This window comes from Budorcas taxicolor, chromosome 5 (assembly GCF_023091745.1).
Source record: "Budorcas taxicolor isolate Tak-1 chromosome 5, Takin1.1, whole genome shotgun sequence".
In the NCBI taxonomy this organism is placed as follows: Eukaryota; Metazoa; Chordata; class Mammalia; order Artiodactyla; family Bovidae; genus Budorcas; species Budorcas taxicolor.
Window position 1 is genome coordinate 101247982 of NC_068914.1, and position 22320 is coordinate 101270301.

The 22320-nt window shown below is 37.9% G+C and overlaps 1 protein-coding gene across 1 annotated transcript; it reads left to right on the forward strand.

Annotated features, from left to right (window-relative positions):
• Positions 1-1395: 1395 nt before the first annotated feature.
• Positions 1396-21550, forward strand: PTGES3 (prostaglandin E synthase 3). Its single transcript, XM_052639454.1, has 8 exons — positions 1396-1734; positions 15306-15419; positions 15570-15639; positions 16189-16287; positions 17766-17855; positions 19216-19278; positions 20131-20155; positions 20388-21550. Coding segments are annotated over exons 1-8 (483 nt in total). The 5' UTR covers positions 1396-1732; the 3' UTR covers positions 20408-21550.
• The last annotated feature ends 770 nt before the right edge of the window (positions 21551-22320 follow it).

The following is a 22320-nucleotide window of genomic DNA, read 5'->3' on the forward strand; positions in this document are numbered from 1 at the left end:
CCAAGGAGATTTGAGGGACTTTATTTATGGGCATAAAAGAATTCAAATAAGGTTGCATGTTAAAACTGGATAGCGTCCCACAGAGCAATAAAACCCTAAATTTGGGGGTTACCTTTTCTATCAGTCACAAATTTGCAACTCAAGTAACTTCACAATGTTTGAGCTCTAATTATATAACAAGTAGCAAAGTTAAACACAGGTACCTTCTCTTAGATACTCATCCTTGGGTAGAGGTTAAACTATGCCCCAGAGTCAACTGAAAGGTCATTCATGCCTCCACTCATTTCCATGCTTTAGATCATCTTTTTTCATAAGGCCTCTCCTTTTATGCACCCATTATATTTTGTACTTCCATTATAGGACTCAAATATCTTGACTTGTGTGTGTACTCCGTTTTCCCCAACAAGTACTAGGCTCCATAGAATCATAGTATATGAGAGCTGGCGTTTAACCTCCCCTTTTACCGAGATTCGAGCATTGGGTCCAATCTCTGTAGCTCCCAACATCTGCCTTGCACAGAATATACACCAAGTCCTCAATGCTGAACATGCAAGCCCCCAAACACTTCCCAAGTCGATTGCACTTTCCTTAAACTTTATCTGCTAATGAGCGGTGCACTGGTGTATGTCTCCCCTTGCTCCAGGGTTAAGTGACCTTCTAGAGTAGACAAGGAACTGTGTTTTTTACCAACCCTCAAGATCCTAAACCAGTGCCTTACACAAACCGGCAGTTCCACAAATAACTGTTGGAAAAAGATGGGAGGGGGCCTATCCCCCAACTGATGTACCTGGAGACAGGAGTGTCCTAATCTCTCCATTCCTACAAACTTAAACGGCAAATAACCTTCCTGTCTCACCTATAGCACTAATTTCTCAAAGTAGGTGCAAATGCCGCGCGCAAAGAGTAAAAAGTTCCCCCTCAAAAGACCTCAAATTTTCGCTGCCTCTTTACAGCATCGCCAACCCTCAGAAAGATGGCGAGCTGGACCCAGGCCCTTAATTCAGAAGTTAGCCCTTCTCCGCAAATATGAACAGCAGAGGCTTCTGCGGTGCAGTTCCTCGGCGGACTGGTTTACTCTCTTTAAGAGGAACCGAACCTCCACTTCACTTTCCGAGACTCTGGGCTCCGCACCCTCCGCCTCGGCCTTTCTCCCGCGGTCAACGCGGCCGTTTTTCTGGGAGATAGTCCGAGGCGCGTGGCGCGGCGGTTAGACGGCCAACGGTTTTCCACCGCTAGGGGGGAGCGCGGGATGAGTGGCGGGAACCAGTCCGGCCAGAGGCTGCGGACGTAGGGCGGAGCCAGCGCCGGGAAGGATCGCGAAGGAGCTGGGAGGCCCCGCCCTTTCCGTAGATATCTCTAGAAAGCCGCGCAGGAGCCCGAAAACAAAGAGTGCGCACGCGCGGCGGCTAGGCCCGGGCATTTTGCTGCGTCACCAGCCGCCGCCCGGCCTCACCACCCCTCGCTCGCACGCACGCACGTTCATTCTCCGTCCTCGCGCCCCTTTTGCTACACTTTCCTCTTCTCTCCGACCGGAGGAGTCGCTCTCCCCGCGCGGTGCATTCTGGGGAGCCAGGTCGAGCCCGCCGCCGCCGCCGTCGCTTGAGGAAAGCGAGAAGAGGCCGCGACTGAGGAGAACACGCCGGGGTCGCCACCGGAGAGGAGTCGCCTGCCCAGGAGCTGCCGCCGGAGAGGCCCGCCCACCCGTTCGCCCGTCCCCTTGCCCCGTTTCACGATGTGAGTGCGCTACCTCGCCGAGAGAAGGTCGTCCGGGAGGGAGGCCGAGGCCGCGCGGGGGGCTGCCGGGAAGCCGTCCCTTCCCCTCCCCCTCTTTCGGCCCCCTCGGCTTTCGTCCTCGGTGGAAATCGTTCTTGCCTGGGGGTGGGAGGTTCATTATCCTAGTTCCGGTTACCGTTGGCGGGTGGAGGACATTTTTCCTCCGATGTCCGCTTTCCCCACCTCTATACTGGCCTTTGGCTTTCTTGTGCCGGAAATCCCACTTACCCCCCATCGGCCGGGCGGGCCGCTCCAAACTCTCGGTGACTTAGCCGTAGGCCTTAATCTCCCGTGAGCTTTTGACCACGCGGGCGCCCTGGAGGCGTGGACCCTGGTGGGCCTCTGCTCCGCTCCAGGGGCAGTTTGCCCCTGTCGCTCTGTGATGCTGGGGCTAGGCCCGGGGCCAGGTGCACCTGCGGTGGGTGCTACCACGAGGCTGCTGGTGCTCGCGGTAGAGCACCACGCGGCCCTCCCCCGCGAGCGACAGGTACTTGCAGGCGACTGGAGGGAGGCCATACATTCTTCGCAACTTAACTTCCCTCTCGGGTGTCGTGATTGCTTGAGTGTGGTCTTTCCAGACTTCCTCCTGACTCCAGTCTCGCTGAGTGAAGGTTGCCAAAACTCAATCGTGTCCTTGGCAGCGAGGAATTACCATTGAGCGGGGAGTTCTGCACGTGTTGGAGTCGAGAGATACTTGTGGACATTTTCTGTGTTCTATATTAAACTTTAGGCGAGCTTTCGTTATCTTGGCTTAATTTAAGGATGAAACAGGTATGTCGTTACCTTGGCTCAAATTTGTTTACGTGAGGTGACTAGATACTTAAGAAGTTTTATGATACAGGGAATCCTTGATGATTTTAACCAAATGAGAATTCTTGGCACCGCCACTTTCAAGCCTTTAAATTTTTCTCAGGGAAAGCTTTACATTTTCAGATGTGAGAGTTTTTTGGCACTAAATGCTTCCTAAAAATTGCATATGGAGAGCAATTGAGGGGAACAGTTTTTATTCCTGGAAAAAATAATGCTCTTTCAAGTGTTTCGTTAATAATGCGGTGAGTATATTTAGTTAGACATCTAAATGGATATGGAAAAAAACACCAGAGCCAGTTAACGATAAGCCTTGAGAAGAACGCGTGTATTGTTGTAAAGTAATATGTTAGAATTTGGAAGGATTCCTCCACCCCCAAAAGTATATAATAGCTTTTAATCTACGTAGTTTGTGCTTTTACTCTAAGAAATCCGTATTCCAGATAATGTACAAGGATTGTCAAGTTTTAACACTGTGAGAACATGAATCCTCACGTAAGGCCTTACCAACTTTTAATAGGTTAATGTAACCAAGCAAATCTTTTCACGAAGAAATAGTATGTTGAATATGGTTTGAAATAGAAACACTCTGGGAGGTCACATGAAATAGTTAAATAGGTAAGAGATTTAAGTATTTGTAAATAGATTAAGAGCTCGGGTAGTGTAACAATCACTATTTCTAAAAGCAGTCTGTCTGTAGTTAAGAATGCTACTTTCAAAATGAGTGTTTTGAAGAGTCCAGGTAAATATCATTCGTTTTAAGATAACTGCATATATACCCTCTCGCAAATTCTTTAGGATATCTTATTAATGACTGAATGAATTTACAAGGTGAGTATTAGGAGTCAGTTACTTGAGTTGAAAAAGACTTTCTAGTAAGAGTCCTAGGAAGAATCTTGGCTGATGAGGGTTCATTTTGTTGATGTCTGCTGGAAACATTGTTTTAGTTGTGGAGAAAGATGTTTTTTGCCGGACATCTCAAGGGTTTAGGGTCTGCTTTTTATCACTTCTTAGCTCTTCAGTCTCATTTCCGAGGTAAATTTCTTTCTAGTTTTTGAACTTTTGTCTAGTAGTTTGCCTAGAAGTGAAGTCGCTCAGTTGTGTCCGACTCTCGGACTGTAGCCTACCAGGATTCTCCAGGCAAGAATACTGGAGTGAGTTGCCATTTCCTTTCTCCAGGGGATCTTCCCGACCCAGAGATCGAACCCGGGTCTCCCACATTGTAGGCAGACGCTTTACCGTCTGAGCCACCAGGGAAGTCATTCTCCTACCTTGGAGAAAGCTGGGAATTGAGGACCTCTCCTCTGTTTAAGACCCACCCCGCCGGGATTGCTACTTTACTTTTTCTTTTTTAAGCTATTGTAGTTGGTTTTAATATCAGTTGGACCTATTAAGAGATGGAGTAAAATGTTCAGATTTGAGCTATTTGAAGTCACTCTTTCCAGTCTTATTACACTATCCAGAAATTATTGTTACCGTTGGTTAGCATCGTACTTACTTTGCCATCATTCAGCTTTGTAAGATTGTTCCCAAAGTAAAATCATCTGTTTTCAACCTCCGAAACAAGTGATAATAATGACCATACAGCATATGGTTAATGTCTATAAGCTAAGAGTAACTGATGTTGGCTTTTGTTCAGTGTTGATTTCCTAACCACTGTAACCTGGCAACTGGATTTTCTTTTTTTTCTCCTGTGTTTGCACTAGAAGGCAGTAGAAGCGAAGTGACAGATCACTTGAGTGCAGACCAGTATGTATTGTTAAGATTTCCCTTTTGAATTGTGTTAAAAGATCTTCTAGAAGCTGTATCATTGTGGAGTGGTTAGTGATAATTGCGTCCCAGGAAAAAAATACTTTTGTAATATCAACTGTTTAGACTCAATCTAGTTCTGAAACACTGAATTGAAAATTGCTGTATCTAGTGTATTTTGAAGTGTTGTTATTTGCGGTGTAGATTGGCAGTAATAGATTTTACATAGAAGCTGACTTCCCCAGAACACCTTTGAACTTTTGGTTTTCCAGGAAGATGCTAATACATCTTGTTGTATTCCAGAGCCAAATAAAACGTGTTGTTGTGGATTGTCTATGCAATAGTTGATCTTCTCATGTACCCATACTTTATTGCTAGAAAGAGTTTATGTCAGGGCTCTTTCCACATCAATATGCTTAATTATCTTCGTGTACTGAAAGGATGTAAGTCACAGAGGTGTTTTTTAAATTTTTAGTATTATTACAAGGTTTAGTTCTTCAACTATGCTTTGAACCTGGAATTTCTGACAGAAAGTTTTTTTTCCCCTACTTTATGAAAAGGGAGAATAATTTTACAAGTGGTCCTTATATTTCCAATAAGGAAATGGCAACCCACTCCAGTATTCTTGCCTGGAGAATCCCATGGACAGAGGAACCTGCTGGGCTACAGTCCATGGGGTTGCAAAGAGTTGGACATGACTGAGCAACTTCACTATCACTAACCACTCAGTTTTATCATTTAATATAACTGCTTCTATTAAAACCTTGCCACTTCCTGAGATATGAGGCTCTGAAATCTGTTACGTTGACCTTACTTCAGTTTTATTTATATGAAGAAAAATTAAAAGTTTCACCGGGTTTGACGATGTTAAAAGGATATGAGCACACAAGTGGTAATGTGAGAAAGTCATAGAGTTGCTTGGAAGGCAGGCACTAAGTTGGGGCGGGAATAGTGTATTTAAGAACACATTCACCTTTATATTTTAAAGTAGTAATTACCAAAGAAAGGAACTAGCACAAAGGTTCACTCACCCCTCGGTGTCTTGGTAGTGTTTCTGTTTTCGTTAGCTGTTTTGGGGTTTTGGGTTGGTTAGTTTTTTAATGGTGCTGCTAGACCGCCAAATGGCGTACCCTAGCAGTTCTATTTATTAGGTAGTTGGATCCAAACAACTTAAATGCTTGTCCTCACAGCCTCCTAACTATTTGGAAAACTAATACACATAAATTGCAAGGAAAATGTAGTTTATTGTATAACTGTGGTTATTAATGGAAGGTGTCTGCCTTTTGGGCACTCTATAACTTGTTATACCTTGAAATCAGATTGGATACTTCCATCTCAATTCCTCACTGATTTTTTGTTTGTTTGTTTTTGGTTTGTTTTTTGTGTTATTTTGTTAGTTTTAAATTAGAACAGCCTCCAGAAATCCAATTTTGCAAAGATGAAACTTAGTGGAGAAGGATATAGTGCAATGTACTGTTGAAACTGAGCTACTTGGTATCTTGACTGAAGCTGAGTATTGCTGAATTTCTTTTAAATTTGAAATCTCCTGTGACAGCTCTGTAAATTCTCCCATAGAGCTGTGATCCACCTTGGCACCCAGTTTGGGAATCACTGGACTTGCATGTATATTCAGATCACTTTTCCAGAAAGTTCTACATAATAGTGCAACTGACATACAGAAGATCTGAAAATATGAGAAGCATATCAGGGTTTCTGTGAGCGAAGAATATATGAAAGAGAGTTTGGTTTTAGATGTTTACAGGCAGGACTTTTGATAATACTTAACTAACTGGAACTGCCTTTTTTTCTTTTTTAGCAGAATATTCTTGTTTCCATATCATTCCTCACTTGATACAAACTGAAATACGATTACAGTTTCTTTTTTTGTAAATGATAGGCCAGTTGACAGACTTAAAGTATCAGTTATTCTGAACTTCGGTGACATCTTTTTTAAACTTTTTTTCCGTTTTCTCCTTTTAAAATTTTTTTTTTTTATTTTTAATGTTTGTTTATTTGTTTGGCTGTGCCTGGTCTTAGTTCAAGCATGTGGGAATGTGGGATCTAGTTCCCTGATCAGGGATGATAGAACCTCGGCCCCTTTGATTGGGAGCATGGAGTCTTAGCTTCTGGACTACAGGGAAGTCCCTGTAATTTTTCTAGATGTTTAAAAATATTCTAGGTATATTAAAAATGAGTGATTCTAGTCTTTAAGAAGCTTTCCATTTACTAGAAATGTTTAGTTTATCCTCTAAACATAGAGTATATTTACTCCATTAAGTTCCATTTTTAAAAAAATTTAGTCTTCTGATTACTATTGTTGTATCTTAGAATTCAAAGTGGTCTTTTAATTCAAACAAACATCATGTTCCATTAAAAATGAACTCATGGGGGACTATCATTACTTCTGAATAAAGTATGTGAGGTTGTATGTCATAATGTATCTTACACTTAAACACACAAATGAGTTACCTTTCAAAGTGGTAACCAACACAAGTATCTTATGGTATATCACATTTATGCTCTAAAAAAGATAAACCATAACTAGTTATGGATCTGAACCATCTATGCCCATGTTTCATAGAAGACTTTGGGGCTAAATGTCATCCAGCTTGAATGTGAGCTGCTTAAAGGCAGAGGATTTATCTCTGGACAGTTGTCTCTAGACAGTTCCTGGTATTGTGTTCAATAAATACTTGTTCATTGAATAATATTCAAACTCTAACTCTCTTAGCTATAAGGCTTGACTATATGAGGTTCTTGACAGTGAAGGTTGGGACTAACTCAGATCTTCTATAGCTGGTCCTGTGTTCTGGTATATCACATCTTTTGTCAAATTCAGCTATATATCATATAGATTCAAAAGTAGATTGCTGGTCTCTAGTTGAAAGGTAAAGTTGGTGAGAGTCATCTATAGCTTTAGATTCTGTTAACTGAGACTTTGCTGTATTTGGGGAAATCTGGAAAAGAAGTACCACCAAAGGAGTATATACCCTCAAATTACATTTGACTTGTTTGTGAGCCCTTTATTAGGGAAATGTTTATTTAGGGAATATTTATTAGTTATAAATTGATCAGACTGATCTTTCTCTTAATTAATTGAGTGATTACCATAGATTCTCTTTTAAGAGATTCTGCCCTTTTCTTCTCCCCTCCAATTTTTTTCACATCCAAAGAAATTGGCCTTTCAGTAAAAAAGTAATACTTTTTTGCTTGATTAATTTCTATATGTGCCCATCAGTTGAAGATAAAACCTAATACATTTTTATTTATTTATTTATTTTTGGCTGTGCTGGGTCTTTGTTGCTGCATGGGTTTTTGTCTAGTTGTTACCAGTGGGAGGGCAGCTACCTAGTTGCAGTGCCCGCAGTTTTCCTTGCAGTGGCTTCACTTGCTGGGGAGCGTGGGCTCTAGGGCACGTTGGGCTTCAGTAGTTAGGCTCTCAAGCTCTAGAGCACAGACTCAATAAAGTCTGCACAGGCTTAGTTGCTCTGTGGCACGTGGGATCTTCGCGGACCAGGGATCGAACCTGTGTCTCCTGCATTGGCAGGCAGATTCTTTACCATTGAGCCACAAGGGAAGCCCAGATTTATCTTTTCAAAATGTACTTACTACTTTGGCTGTGCCAGGTTTCAGTTGTGTCTTCAGTTTTCACTGTGGCATGCAGGAACTTTAGTTGAGATGTGTGGTATCTAGTTCCCTGACAGGGGATTGAACCTGGGTCCCCTGCATTGGGAGCATGGACCATCAGGGAAGTCCCAAAACTTAACACATTTAACAATATTTGTTTAATCACAAAGATTATTGTCATTTAGTGTGTGCTCGTTTCACATTTTTCAAGCCTTTTAAGTACTTTTACAAAAGTAGAACATTTTTTGTTTTGTTTTTTTGGCCAAGCTATGCCACACACAGGATCCTGACCAAGGAATGAACCCATAACCCCTGCATTGGGAAAATGGCATCTTAACCACTGGACCACTAGGGGAAGTCAGTGGTGCATCCATTTTTTTAAAGGGAGAAATGCCCTTCCCTGAGAGCTCAATGGGAAGAATTCGCCTGCAATGCAGGAGATGTGAGTTCGATCTCTAGGTTGGGAAGATCTTCTGAAGTAGGAAATGGCAACCCACTCCAATATTCTTGAATTGAAAATCATGAACAGAGGAGCCTGGTGGGCTACAGTCCATGGGGTTGCTAAAAAGTCAGACATGATTGAGCAGCTAAGCAACATATGTATACTTAGAGCTGATTCATGTTGTAAGGTAGAAACCGACATAACATTGTAAAGAATCATTCTCCAATTTAAAATGAGGAGAGAAGTGCTTATTGTTTTCCTACAAGCCATAGTTAAGATGAACCAGATTCTAGTATGCTAAAAGCTGTATTTGGGAACAAATGTGGTTTCCACTGTCATTCTAAGACAAGCTAAGAAATTTTAGTCAAAACTACAGAGGAGAATTTTAGGTAATGCAAATTTTAATTGCTCAAATTGACATAGCCCTAAATATTGAACTTGAAAATACTTGTCAGAACAACTTGGAATGTCCCACTTCAGGGATTTTGGGTGGTGTAATTAGTGGCTTATTTACATAATGTATAGAGAGATGAAAAAAGTTTTGCATCTATGTTAGTATTAAAAAATGGATTAACAGACTTGAACGGTAGTACGGGATTTTGCCAGGGTTTGTATAAGATTAGAGATAAATCTAACATAATTTAGATGCTAGAGTTTAAAATCAGCCTTTCTCTGGGTTAATAGGAAAAAAGGGTGATGTGATACGATCCTCACAGAAGACAAAAAGGATTTCATAAACACTTGGTTTGCCTTTCAAGTGAGTGAATATGTGTGTCTGTTACTATTTAGGTTAAGGGTAGGATTTCCTCTTGTATTTTCTGATGGTTTAGATCGGGGTCACTTGGTAACTGTTAGGCTTTACAGGCCATGAGTATCCCTGTCTCACATTCTTATTTTTTCAACTCTTAAATATTACAAAAGTTAGGACTTCCCTGGTGGCTCAGTGGATAAGAATCCACCTGCAATGCAGGGGACATAGGTTCAGTCCCTGGTCCAGGAAGATTCCACATACTGTGGAGCAACTAAGCCTGTGCACCACAACTGCTGAGCCCATGCTCTGCAACAAAGAGTAGTCGCACTCACCACAACTAGAGAAAGCCTGCACAAAGCAATGAAGACCCACACAACCAAAAATAAATAAATAAATAATTGACATACATATGCACATACATATACACACCAAATGGCTCCTGGGCCAACCTCTGATTTGGATCATTTGATTTTGCTTTTATTATCTGGTAAAATGATCATATTAGTTTGTTAGTGCTGCCATAGCAAAATACTAGAGGATGGATGATTTAAACAGTAAAAATTTTTTCCTTACAATTCTGGAGAGTGGTTAGTTCAATATCAAGATGTCAGAAAGGTTGGTTTCTTTTGAAGCCTCTCTACTTGGCTTGCAAATGGCCTTCATCTATCTTCACAGGGTCTTCCCTCTGCAATGGTCCTAATCTTTTGTTAAAAATTAATGTATTTTTAAAATTAATTTTACTGAAGTATAATTGCTTCACAGTGTTGTGTTTGTTTCTGCTGTACAGCACAGTGAATCAGTTACGTATACATATATCCTCTCTTTAGATTTCGTTTCCATTTAGATCACCACAGTTCCCTGTGCTATTCAATAGGTTCTCATTAGTTGTCAGTTTTATATATAGTAGTGTGTATATGTCAGTCCTAATCTCTCAATTCTTCCCACTCCTCCCTTCTCTGCTTGGTAACCATAAATTTGTTCTCTACATCTGGCTGACTCTGCATTGCAAATAAATTCTTCTGTACCATTTTTCTAGATTCCATATATAAGTGATATTATATGATACTTGTTTTTCTCTTTCTGACTTCCCTCTGTATGACAAACTCTAGGTCCATTCATGTTTCTACAAATGGTGTTACTTCATTCCTTTCTACAGCTGAGAGTAATATTTCATTGTATAGACCTATCACATTTTCTGCATCCGTTCCTCTTATGTATGGACATTTAGGTTGGTTTATTGTAGCTATTGTGATCTCGTACAAGGACATTAGTCATACTGCATTATGGTCCACTCTAAGACCTCATTTTATGTTAAAGGCCCTGTCTCCAAATACAGTCACATGAGTTTTAGGACTTAACATAGGATTTGGGACACAATTCAGGCTGTAACAATGATGTGAATCTAGATTACTGAATGTGAATTCAAGGAAAGAAGAAAGATTCTCCCTGATTCCTTTGTCCTTTATACGAACAGAAACCGAAGAGTTTATGTACTTGGTTTTTGATAGAGCTGCCAGGTCACCAGTGGTGGTCCTCCTCCATTACTATAGGTTCTTAATGTGTAACTCCACTTTAAGAAGGTGAACACTCTACTTTAACATGGTAAACGGTACTGTTAACTATTTCAGATTACATTGTTAAATTGGCTGGAAAAGTGTGTTTACCAGTATTGAAATAGCCATTGGTAAACATGCTGGGAGAAGAATCTTCTCATTAATCAGGTTAATTCAACATTGTAAGTCAACTTGGGCCAATAAAAATTCATTTTCAAAAAATCTGGGTAATTGTTTTTAGTGTTACTACAGGAAAGATAGAATACTACAATGAATTCTTCAGAAACCCACTATTCAGTCCCAACGTTTACCAGTACAGGGTTATTCTTATTTTATCTACCCCCCTCTTTTCCCCAGTGGATTTTACATTGAAAATCCCAGACATGTTGCTTTAAATAAGGAACATCTGCAAACTGGATACCTTTGACAACAGGCAATTCTTGTTTACCAGAACAACAATTTCTAAAACTTGAGGATAAATGACAATTGGGCAATAAATCCTAAATAGATCTTCTGGTCTGTAGCTATTACAGTCTTTGTTGTTTTGTGTCTTCATTGAATGGAAAGGATTGATCTTTCTTTTTAAATAAGTATCGCCATTAGATTATGTTGCTCTAAAGAAACAAACCATTCTGTGTCAAAACCATTTAATATCATTTTTCTAAAGTGTGAAAATAATAAACCCATCTACACTTAGCAGTTTGAACATTTAGCAGGTCATTGCCATGTAGCTTTCTCTCTCCTTTTTTTTCCTTAATTATTTTAAAGCAAGCCTCATGTACTTCTCTTTTAATCTTGAGTCCTTTTTTTTTTTTTTTGGTAAAGCAGTGCCTTTCACACCTAACAAAACTACCAGTTTTCACGTTGTCTAATACTCTGTCCATATCTAGGACAGGTTTCCACGGTTTCGGGAATGTTTTTTTTTATATTCAGTTTGAATTGAGATGCATACCAGATTTACAATTTGTGCTTGTTCGATAGTTCTTAGGTCTCTTTTAATCTAGAACAGTTAAGTTCTAGATTGGAATGAATCGTGTTGATCAAATCAGGAGGTAAATGTCTGGTTGTCCAACTTTTGGTGATGCTGAGATCATAAATTCTTTATCTGCTATTCATCTAACCATTACTCATGGTCCTGTTTATTGATGAATAACTGCCAAGTCAGTATAAAGATTGAAAAATGGTGATTTTATTTTATTTTTTGTTTTCGCCTCTCACATTTTATTCCACACCAGAGCTAGAATTCTGTAAGGAAGCTTCCTTCATGAAATGGTCCTATTCAGGTATCATTAATAAAGATTCATAAAGGGGACTTCCCTGGTGGTCCAGTGGTAAAGAATCTCTGCCAGTGCAGAGGACGTGGGTTCTATCGCTGATCTGGAAAGAGTCCACATGCCACAGGGCAGCTAAGCTTGTGTGTCAGAACTGCTGAGCCTGCATTCCACTAGAGCTAGAAGTGGAGCCTGCACACCCTAGAACTTGCACTCTGCAACAGGAGAAGTCTGAGCACTGCAACTAGAGAGTAGCTCCCACTCACTGCAAATAGAGAAAGCCTGAGAGCAGCAGTGAAGACCCAGTGCAGCCAAAAGTAAAATATAAATGGATAAACAAAATTTAAACATTCATAAAGGGAAAAGAGGATAGATGTCTGTTCTTCTCAGTTGCCTTTTTGTAAAGAATTGGAGCTGTATTATCTTTTGGTAATCTAGAATTGTGGATAGTTTTTAAATCAATATAAATTTGGAGTATTTATAGTCAGTGTATTTGGATCAATTTGCAGTCATTCTTTCAAATTGTCGCTGGCCAAGGAGAGAGACACCATACTTTTTTTGCCTGAAGTGGGCAAAACATTGTTTTTATTTTTATTTCTTTAAATTTTGGCTGCGCTAGGTCTTCGTTGTAGCATGTGGCCTCTTTGCTGTATTCAGGCTTCTCATTGCAGAACCCTGGGCTCAGTAATTGCAGTTAGTGGGCTTAGTTTCCCTCAGTCATATGGGATCTTAGTTTTCCAGCAAGAGCTCAACCCAAGTCCCCTTCAAAGGGAGATTCTCAACCACTGGATCATAGAGAAGTTCCGACATATTAATGACCGAAGATATATTAATTTGTTTTATTGTTTAGTTTCTAAGTCATGTTTGACTCTTTGGACCACCATGGATTGTAGCCTGCCAGGCTCTGTCCATGGGATTTCCCAGGCAAGCATACTAAAGTGGGTTGCCAATTCCCTATTCAGGGCATCTTCCTAGCTCTGGAATCGAACCTGCATCTCCTGCATTGGCAAGCAGGTTTGTTGCCACTGAGCCATCTGGGAAGCCCAAACATTTGTTACCCAAACATTATTGACCAGAGATGTTTAAATATTCACTTATATAACAAATTTCCAGCCACTGATGTTTTTGCGAAAATTCCCTAGTCAGTAATGAGTTAAGTTAGCAAATAATAAATATTTTCCGTTATAGAACAAACATGGGGGGAATTCCTTCTCAGTCCAGGGATTAGGACTCCTGGTGCTTTAATTGTTGAAGGCCCATTTGATCTCTGGTTGGGAAACTAAGATCCCACAAGCTGCATAGAAAGGACCAAACATGTTACCACATATTGAGAAAGCTGTTTTGGCAAGAAAATGAACTAGAGGTAATGTGTGGCCTATTGGAACCTATTAATAAACTCCTAAATCATTTATTTTATGTACATTGACATGGTAACATTAGATATTGTGGGTTTTATTTTTAATTTTTTTAGTCCACAGAAGTTTGGTTCTTTTTCAAAGTGAAGTCGCTTAGTCGTATCCAACTGTTAGCAACCCCATGGACTGTAGCCTACCAGGATTCTTCATCCATGGGATTTTCCAGGCAAGAGTACTGGAGTGGGTTGCCATTTTCTTGGTATCGAACTAGGTCACCCACATGGTAGGCAGACGCTTTACCATCTGAGCCACCAGGGAAGTCATAGACATTTTTCAAAGACATTTTTAAATCCCACCCAAGTCTGCCAGTAGATGCCTAAAGAAATAACTGTTACTCTTGCTGATTTGTTGGTATTTCAGCTTTGGAAATTGCTGTTTATAATTTTTTTTTTTTAATGTTTATTTGCCTGTGCTGGATCTTAGTTGTGGCATGTGGGCTCCCTAGTTGCGGCTTGTGGAATCTAGTTCCCTGACCAGGGATCAAATCTGACCTGCATGGGGAGCTTGGAATCTTAGCCAGTGGACCACCAGGGAAGTCCCGCCATTTATAACTTTTAATTTCAGAGCTGATATCAGTGTTCCAGAGTAGTGTCTGGCAACTAGTTTAACCATTACACAAGTGTAATCATTGTGTAAAAATGAGCTGTGGCTGTAACGTTTTAGAACTTGAAACGGTTACTTACACCTTAGGATTGGGAATTTCGGAAGCAAACAATTCCTTTATGTTGAGTTGATTTATGAATAGTGTTTGAAGATATAACTAATTTCTTTAAAAGTTTTGATTTGAAGTTTTGGGTTTATAGAAAAGTTTAAAAAATACAAATAATTCCTGTAACTTTGATTTTTAGATGATCAAAGTGGCACATACTTATTTTTAAAAATTGCACCCAAAATGGAAAATAAACGGTTTTTAAAATAATTGGAACAGTTAGGATTGATATGGCTCTATTTCCTTTCTTTTCTCTTTCTGGCTCATGCTTTACAGGCAAGTGCTGTTAATCTACCTGTTCTTCGTGCGTGCATGCCTGCGTGTGTGTGAGGATTCTTGGAGTTTTTATGAGTGTGTAAATATTTATCGAAGTAACCTGTCTTAGTCTTGAAGATAACAAAGAAAAATTTTATTTATCACATGTAATCTTGTGTGTGTGTGCACTCAGTATTGTCTGACTCTCTGTGACCCCATGGACTGTAGCCCACCAGGATCCTCTCTCTCTGGGATTTTCCAGGCAAGAATACCGATTGGGTTGCCATTTCCTGTTTCAGAGGATCGTCCCTACCCAGGGATTGAACTCATGTCTCTTGCATCTCCTGCATTGGCAGGTGGATTCTTCACCACTAGCACCACCTGGGAAGTGCTTATAATCTTTACTGCCTGTTAATTAACCATATTTGACTGTATTTGCTTTTAGCAGATTTTTAGCTATATTTAAAACATAATTTCAATGGATGAGTAGAGCTTTAGGCAGAACTCTGAAATACTGTCATTTCTCATACTTCTAAAAAATTCCCCCCCAAGTTTCTCGAATTGTAAGTAGAAATATTGCGTACTATATTTCGTATGACAATGGATTAGTTCTTTTAAATCCTGTGAAGTTGAATTTTTAAGAGCAGGGCTGTAAAGAAGTAGCACACAAATTTTAACAGGGCTACCTAAATGGTTAACTCCATTGAACATTTTGGTCTTACGTTTTAAAGTCTCTTCCTATGAGGAAACAGTATCATTGCATTTTAACCTGAAATGCACCTGTTAGGAAAAAACATATTAATAGTTCACATTTGAAATTGTAATATATTGCCTCAAAATAACACTCTGATGGAGAATAGAAGTATGTTACTTACATGCTAAATTTCAGAGGTTATGTAAATACCCACTTAGTGAATTTCAGCTTAACTTTGTCTAATTTTATCTCATTATAGGCAACCTGCTTCTGCAAAGTGGTACGATCGGAGGGACTATGTCTTCATTGAGTTTTGTGTTGAAGACAGCAGAGATGTTAATGTAAATTTTGAAAAATCAAAACTTACATTCAGGTAAATTACCATTTTTACATCCTTGGGTGAAAAACTTGTTTCCGACAGCTTGAATAGCTTTGGTTTGCTTGTTTTGTGTTTTCTCTGAAGTTATTACTAATCTATACCTCTTTGAAGAGACTCATTTTCCCCCTCCGTTTTTTTGTACAGTTGTCTTGGAGGAAGTGATAATTTTAAACATTTAAATGAAATTGATCTTTTTCACTGTATTGATCCAAATGTAAGTAGTTTTGAAACTTTAATCCCCCCCAAAATTTAAATTTAACTTTAAATTGTGAGGAAATGGACATAATTTAAATACTCATTTTAGAGATGAATATTAATTCTTAACAGTTCAGAGGCTAAATATAATTACATGGTTTGCATTGTTTTCCATTTTGTAACTACTACTTTGCATATTATTTTTGTTGTTATCAATGTTTAGACTCAGGACAGTACTGTCTTTTTTAACCTTTTTAAAATTGCAGTGTAGTTAATATAATGACAGTACTCTTGATGCTTGTTTTATTTAAGCATAGATGTAGCTGAGTATGTTCTATGCTTACACCATGTTTACTAATTTTTTTAAAACTTTTTATGCTATTCACCTTGTTCAGGGGAGGCAAAAAATGATACTTTTGCTATTGGATAGCTTATGAAATCTTCAGTAGCCTAGGTGTTTCAGGGTGTAGGGAAAGAAATGAGGAGGAAAGAAATGACACCAAGCAACTTTGTATCTTATATTGATACTAGAGAGTTATAACTGTGAAAACATTTATTTTTGTTTTAGGATTCCAAGCATAAAAGAACGGACAGATCAATTTTATGTTGTTTACGAAAAGGAGAATCTGGCCAGTCATGGCCAAGGTTAACGAAAGAAAGGGCAAAGGTAGGTTTCTTTTCCTTTTTTTGAAAGTTAGGTATTTTAAAATAATTAAAGATACATTGACATCAAACTAAAAAGTTTCTGCCAAGCAAAGAAAACCACCAAGATGAAAAGACAACCTACTTAATGGGAAAATATATTTACAAATCATGTATCTGATAAAAGGTTAATATCTAATGTATATGAGGAACTCCTACAATTCAGCAACAAAAATCCAATTAAAAAGGGGGCAGACTTCTGCTATACTCCAATATAAAATAAAAATTAAAGAAAGGAACAGGTAGAGCAGTTCCCTGGTGACCTAATGATTAGGATTCCAGGCTTTCATTGCCTTGGCCCAGGTTCATCACTAATTATTAGAGAAATCCAAATTAAAACCACAATGAGATATCATCTTCTAACTGTTAGAATGGCTGATGTCAAGAAGGCCAATAAGAAATGCTTTGTTGGGATTATAAACTGATGTTGCCACTATGGAAAATAGTATAGAGATTCTCAAAAAATTAAAGAGTAGAACTACCATATGATCTAGGCATTCCACTTCTGGGTATTTATCTGAAGAATATGAAAACACTAGTTGGAAAAAATGTGTGCCATCTCTATTCATTGCAGCATTATTTAAAATAACCAAAATACGGAAGCAGCCAAAGTATCTATTGATGAATGAATGGTAAACCTGGTGTGTGTCTGTTCAGTGGATTAGTATTTTGCCATCTTAAAAGAATGAAATCTTGCCATTTGCAGCAACATGGATGGACCTTGAGGGTAATAAGTAAAATGAGTCAGAAGGAAAAAGACAAACCTAATTTTAAAAAATACAACAAAACTAAAAGACACATACAGAGAACAGATTGATGATTACGAGCAGGGGAGGGGGAGTTGAAGGGGTAGATAAAGGGGTACAAGGAGTCAGTTTTATAGTGACAGACAATAAGTGGACTTGGAAGGTAATCACTTTGTAGTTGTATACAGATGTCAAGTGACAATGTTATACACCTGGAACCGGTATTTTTAAAAATTGGTATGAGGAATTATAGTGTGTTTATTTCATGGCATATTTCTATTAAGGCCTTGTGTTCCATATGCTTTTCTCTACTTTGAGATTTATTAGTGTCAGTACTGAGGGTGGTCAGAATAAGATCAGTCTCTAATTGATGCAGGCTCTTTTGCATTCAAGAGAAAGACTTAAAGGTATAAATTACTGAAATATCAGATCAGAGTATATCATGGTGGCATTTAAAAAATAATAAGTTAATTGATTATCTGAATTTGAATAGTTTCTGTTAGTGAATTTTTTTTTAAAGAAAAAGGTTTCTGACAACTGAGACTCCATGAAACTATATTTACTAATATATACTGCATTTGATTGACTGATTTTTCTAGTCTATTCTTTCTTTGTGCTGATTCCATGCCTTGCTAGTGAGTATGAACTCCACAATTCAATAATCTAATCAGAGGGTGATATTTGTGTTGATCTATAGCTTAATTGGCTTAGTGTGGACTTTAATAATTGGAAAGACTGGGAAGATGATTCTGACGAGGACATGTCTAATTTTGATCGTTTCTCTGAGGTAAGTTCTTTTAAATGCATTCTTCCACCTCCCTGTCAGTATACTTCTTTCTAGGCAGTTTAATTTGGTTTTAAAGGCCTAGTGATATGTAAGGACCTGCATTACTTTACTTTCAAGACTGTTTTTTTACAAGTTTTTAAAAATTAGTGTCAAGTTCTAAAGTTGATGTGTAAGGGAAAATAAACTATATGGTCAGTACAACAGCTAATTTTTACTGTTTCTTTGAAAAAAAAAAAAGTTAAAAAGTAAGTACCCAATTTCATGTATGCAGTTGCTTATTTAACATCTCATATGGCTCTAGTACCTTGATTTCAAAAGAGAGAAGGGAGAAATGATATTCATTCTCCTAAACTGTGCTACTCCTTACCTGTACTAATCGGTGCCACCATTTACCCAGATATGCACGTCACAACTTTTAACAATCTCCTAAGTAAACTCTTAAATGTATTCAGTTCTGCATCTATTGCCATTGCATCTTGACATCTAGTATTGCACTTTGGAGCCTTCTGAGTATTTTTCCTGCTCAAAGAATCTTAACCAGTATTTAGTGTCTTCAGATGTAGGAAAACTTCACTAGTTACTCATATTATTTGAGAGTAGATGCTCAGGATTTTTATACTGAAAGGTTTTTGAGTCAGTATCTTTTTAAGACCCCTTCTAACTCTGAAGTTCAGGTAAGCATGTGTTTTTGAAGTTCCATATGAATTATTCAGTCTGCTTATTTATACCTCTTTACGTTATATTGCAGTTCTTATTCTCTGTTGGGTCCAGTTTATTTTAAGTATATAAGAGTATTTTACACAGCCTATATGTTTTCTTTCAAGGATTATGTTTATTTTCTGATTTTAACTTAGTTACTGGTGTTTAGCTGAATTCAGTATTCAAGGCTTTCATACAAACTAATCAGCCCAAAGGACTTTTATTTTTAAGTTACCATTGATTCTTCACAGTATTTAAAACTACAATGAGAATACCATAATACACACGCCACTTAGTTGAACATACAAAACTTAACAACAAAAAATAATCCCATTCTTAGTCACCAGAGGTACCTGCTGTTCAGGATTGTGGTATTTAATTTCTGCATCATACATATGTGTCTAATTGGATGAATTTTTAAAATTTCACTTTTCTTCAATGAGAACTTACTCTTAACTTCCTACTACAGTTTCAGGATTTTATGTAGTTACATAAAATCTAACTTTTCCAGAAAGGAAAGTACCTAACTAACCTATAGTTGAATTTTTTTTTAATTGGTGGAAATCTATGGCAGAGCTAAGGTTTATTCTGGAGTGTGCAACCTAATAATTAGGGCTTAATTTAACATCATTTTTAAAACTAATTTTTACACTTCGAATAGATGATGAACAACATGGGTGGTGATGAGGATGTAGATTTACCAGAAGTAGATGGAGCAGATGATGTAAGTCTATAAATTCTTTTCTATGTTTAATAAAATAGTAAGAAACAATGTATTTACAGGTTGTTTTATATAAATCAAGACTGCTTTTTTTGCCACTGGTTGGTTTTTTTCCTACAAAGTATTACAGGGAAAACCAATTCTTTTAGAAGTCTTCATTTTAGAGGGATGGATACCTACTAGGAATCAGGTGTCCCATGGATCATTCTTAAAGGGACCAGATTTATAGTTCAGAATAATTATTGTGCAGAGACATATACCTTATTCAATTAACAGTTTAGGGAATATTTTGACAAAGTTAAACAGGTTTTAACAGCAGGATGGTCAGAGAGACATATAGTAAACAAGTGGATGTTGTGAATCTGTAAGGATATACTGGTCCACTCTTTTCAAAATTTTCCCACCTGGTATCCTGTTAACATCTTCAAGAAAGTTTTTCGATCTAGTTTGGAAAATATTTATTTAAATAGTTCAACAGTTAGGATTAGAGTTCATTGTCTTCTGTCATTCCAGTGGTCTTCATATTGAGCCATTTTTCTCTTGCATTAAATGCCAAGAGAGAAAGCATTTTATAGAAAAATTCATTTTGATTAGTAGAAAGGAATTCAAAGAATGGGCTCGATTCCCTCCAAAAGGCACACATCTTATAGGAAGATATATCCTCAGCTGTACATACTATTCATCTTAAATAAACCTGTTTTTAAGTCCATTGATAAGTTCATGAGATGAATGTAACCACATGTCTCTGCTACTTTGGTCAAAAGTATAGTGCTTCAACTTTTTAAGGCAAACTGTTCAGTTAGCGGAGGAGTATTTGATCAATTTGGTTGAAATTTTTTGTTTCTCTTTCTGCAGGATTCACAAGACAGTGATGATGAAAGTAAGTATCTTTGTAAAAATAAATCTGCACAGAGAGATTTCACATCAAAGACCAAACTTAAAATAGAGAAGTTACTTGTTTAAAATTCTTAGAAGATCCGTGATTATGGAAGATACGTGATTATTTCTTTATGGCCTCTAACAAACAGCTAAAGCAACAATTTGAATGATTCAAAAGTTGTTGGGTTATTATCCTCTCGTAATTTTCACTAATCTTTCAAAAATCTTTTCAGAAATGCCAGATCTGGAGTAAGGGATATTGTCATCGCTGGATTTTGAGAAAGAAAAATAACTTCTCTGCAAGATTTCATAATTGAGAGAATTCCTGAGTTGATAGCTCTAAAGGCAGATGCTGTATTTGCCTCCTTTAACCCATTTTTCAACCTGTTTGTTTTTTTTAAGGCTTCACTAAGGGTTGATATGTACCATTGTATGGGGCAGTTTTAAGTCAGCTAAGGCAATAACCTTGTGCATGAACATTTCCCAGATTTCCATGATGCTGTTGAGGTCCTAGGCAATTGACACAGCAGTTGTGATAAATAAAAATCTCACCTAAGTCTCCTTTACTCATAACTTAGATACTGACATGATAGGAAGCTCTCTGGTTTAGGGAAAGGAACTAAATTTTAGATTTTAGAACATGGACTCAAAAGTGGCTGAAAGAATTGGTTGATACTTTTAAACTGGTAACATGTTATTCCTCTGCCATATCCTTCAGGATTGTTCCACTAAAGTTTTATTTTTCAGAAAATTTACTTGACATTATTATGTAAGTGATCACTTGTCAGTGTTTCAGATGTATCTTAGCTAAAACTAGTGAATGCCCTAACTTAGATGGTTTTGAAGCCTGTACATTTGGTATTGTTTGACCCTTAAACTTTTACATCTCTTAGCATGGAGGACGAAGAAAGGCTGTACATTGTTGCTTGAGAGTCTGTACATTTAGACCAAATTTGTATTTGCACTGTCAGTATGGCAAATGAGTGGAAAAAAATGTTAATACACTATTGGATTTTTTTATTCCTTTTTTTTTTTTTGGATTCAGCGTGTACCTGGGCTGAAAACCTCAATTTATGTTCATGACAGTGAGGATTTTTTTTAATGTCTACATTCTTTCTAATAAACTGTTGGAAGACTTCTTGGCTATCCTTTCAAGTGTCTGGTTTACTGTAATTTCATGTATTGCCATTTACTGGAATGGAGTTTTTATTTTTACTTGAGGAAGAATTTGGGAATATTCCCTCTGTTTGGGGGAAACAAAGGCTTGCTGTAATGTCAGAGAAAACCTTTTAAAGTGGATCTGTAATAGAAAATTGTAGATGCACTTTGCATCAGTTGGAAAAGAAAGTGTTGTGATTTGATTGAAATAAAACTAAATGTGTTGTCCTCCTCTAAATCTTTGAGCTTTTGCATTTTTGCACTTTTTATTCCTTTCAGCTTCTGTGTATTTGTCATAGCATAGAAATGCTTCATATTTCAGTACTTTCTCATGTCAGACACTAAGGACCTTTGTTACAGGCAGTGTTAATGTGCTGGGGGCAGGGAATACAAAGATAAATCCTTCAGGTAATTGTGTAATTGTATATGCAGGGAGCACACATCACAAGCTAAGCCTTGGGACAAATAGTGAAAAGAAACTTGGGAAATGGCAGATGTAGTAATAGGTATGGATAGAGTATTGTGGGGATTTAGAAGGAAAAACACCACCTTTTTTCTTTCCTTGTTAAGTATATAATTGTTCCAAATGAGATACTCAAAGCCATTTTCTTGAAATGGTACAAATAGAAAATCTTACTACTTAGAGACTGGGCAATCAGCTCTTTTGTTACATTGGTCCTCTTATGGGAATGCAGTTTTTCTTCAAAGCCTTAGTTTTTTCCACATTAGGTATGTTTGGACTTCTGTACTTCTAGAAAATTATTTTAAACTTGGTCTCCTTTCTCTGGAGCATGCCAGAGGTATCAGTATGATTGATAATGTACTGCTTCATAGAAAAACTTTAAATTTTCAAAAAAAAAATACCCTCTAGTTTTATTCTTGCAAAGAATTATTTTTGTATGTTCTGGAAGTTAGTGAGTCATTAATGATTTATTGGCTTAATGCCAGCCATTGGGCTACAGTATTAAAATACAGCATGATGGATTTCTAATTTCATCCTGTTCCTTA

Coding starts and splice junctions, on each gene's coding strand:
- PTGES3 (XM_052639454.1), top strand. Junction 17,856..19,215: donor ATTTTGATCGTTTCTCTGAG/GTAAGTTCTTTT, acceptor CACTTCGAATAG/ATGATGAACAACATGGGTGG. Junction 20,156..20,387: donor ACAAGACAGTGATGATGAAA/GTAAGTATCTTT, acceptor AAATCTTTTCAG/AAATGCCAGATCTGGAGTAA.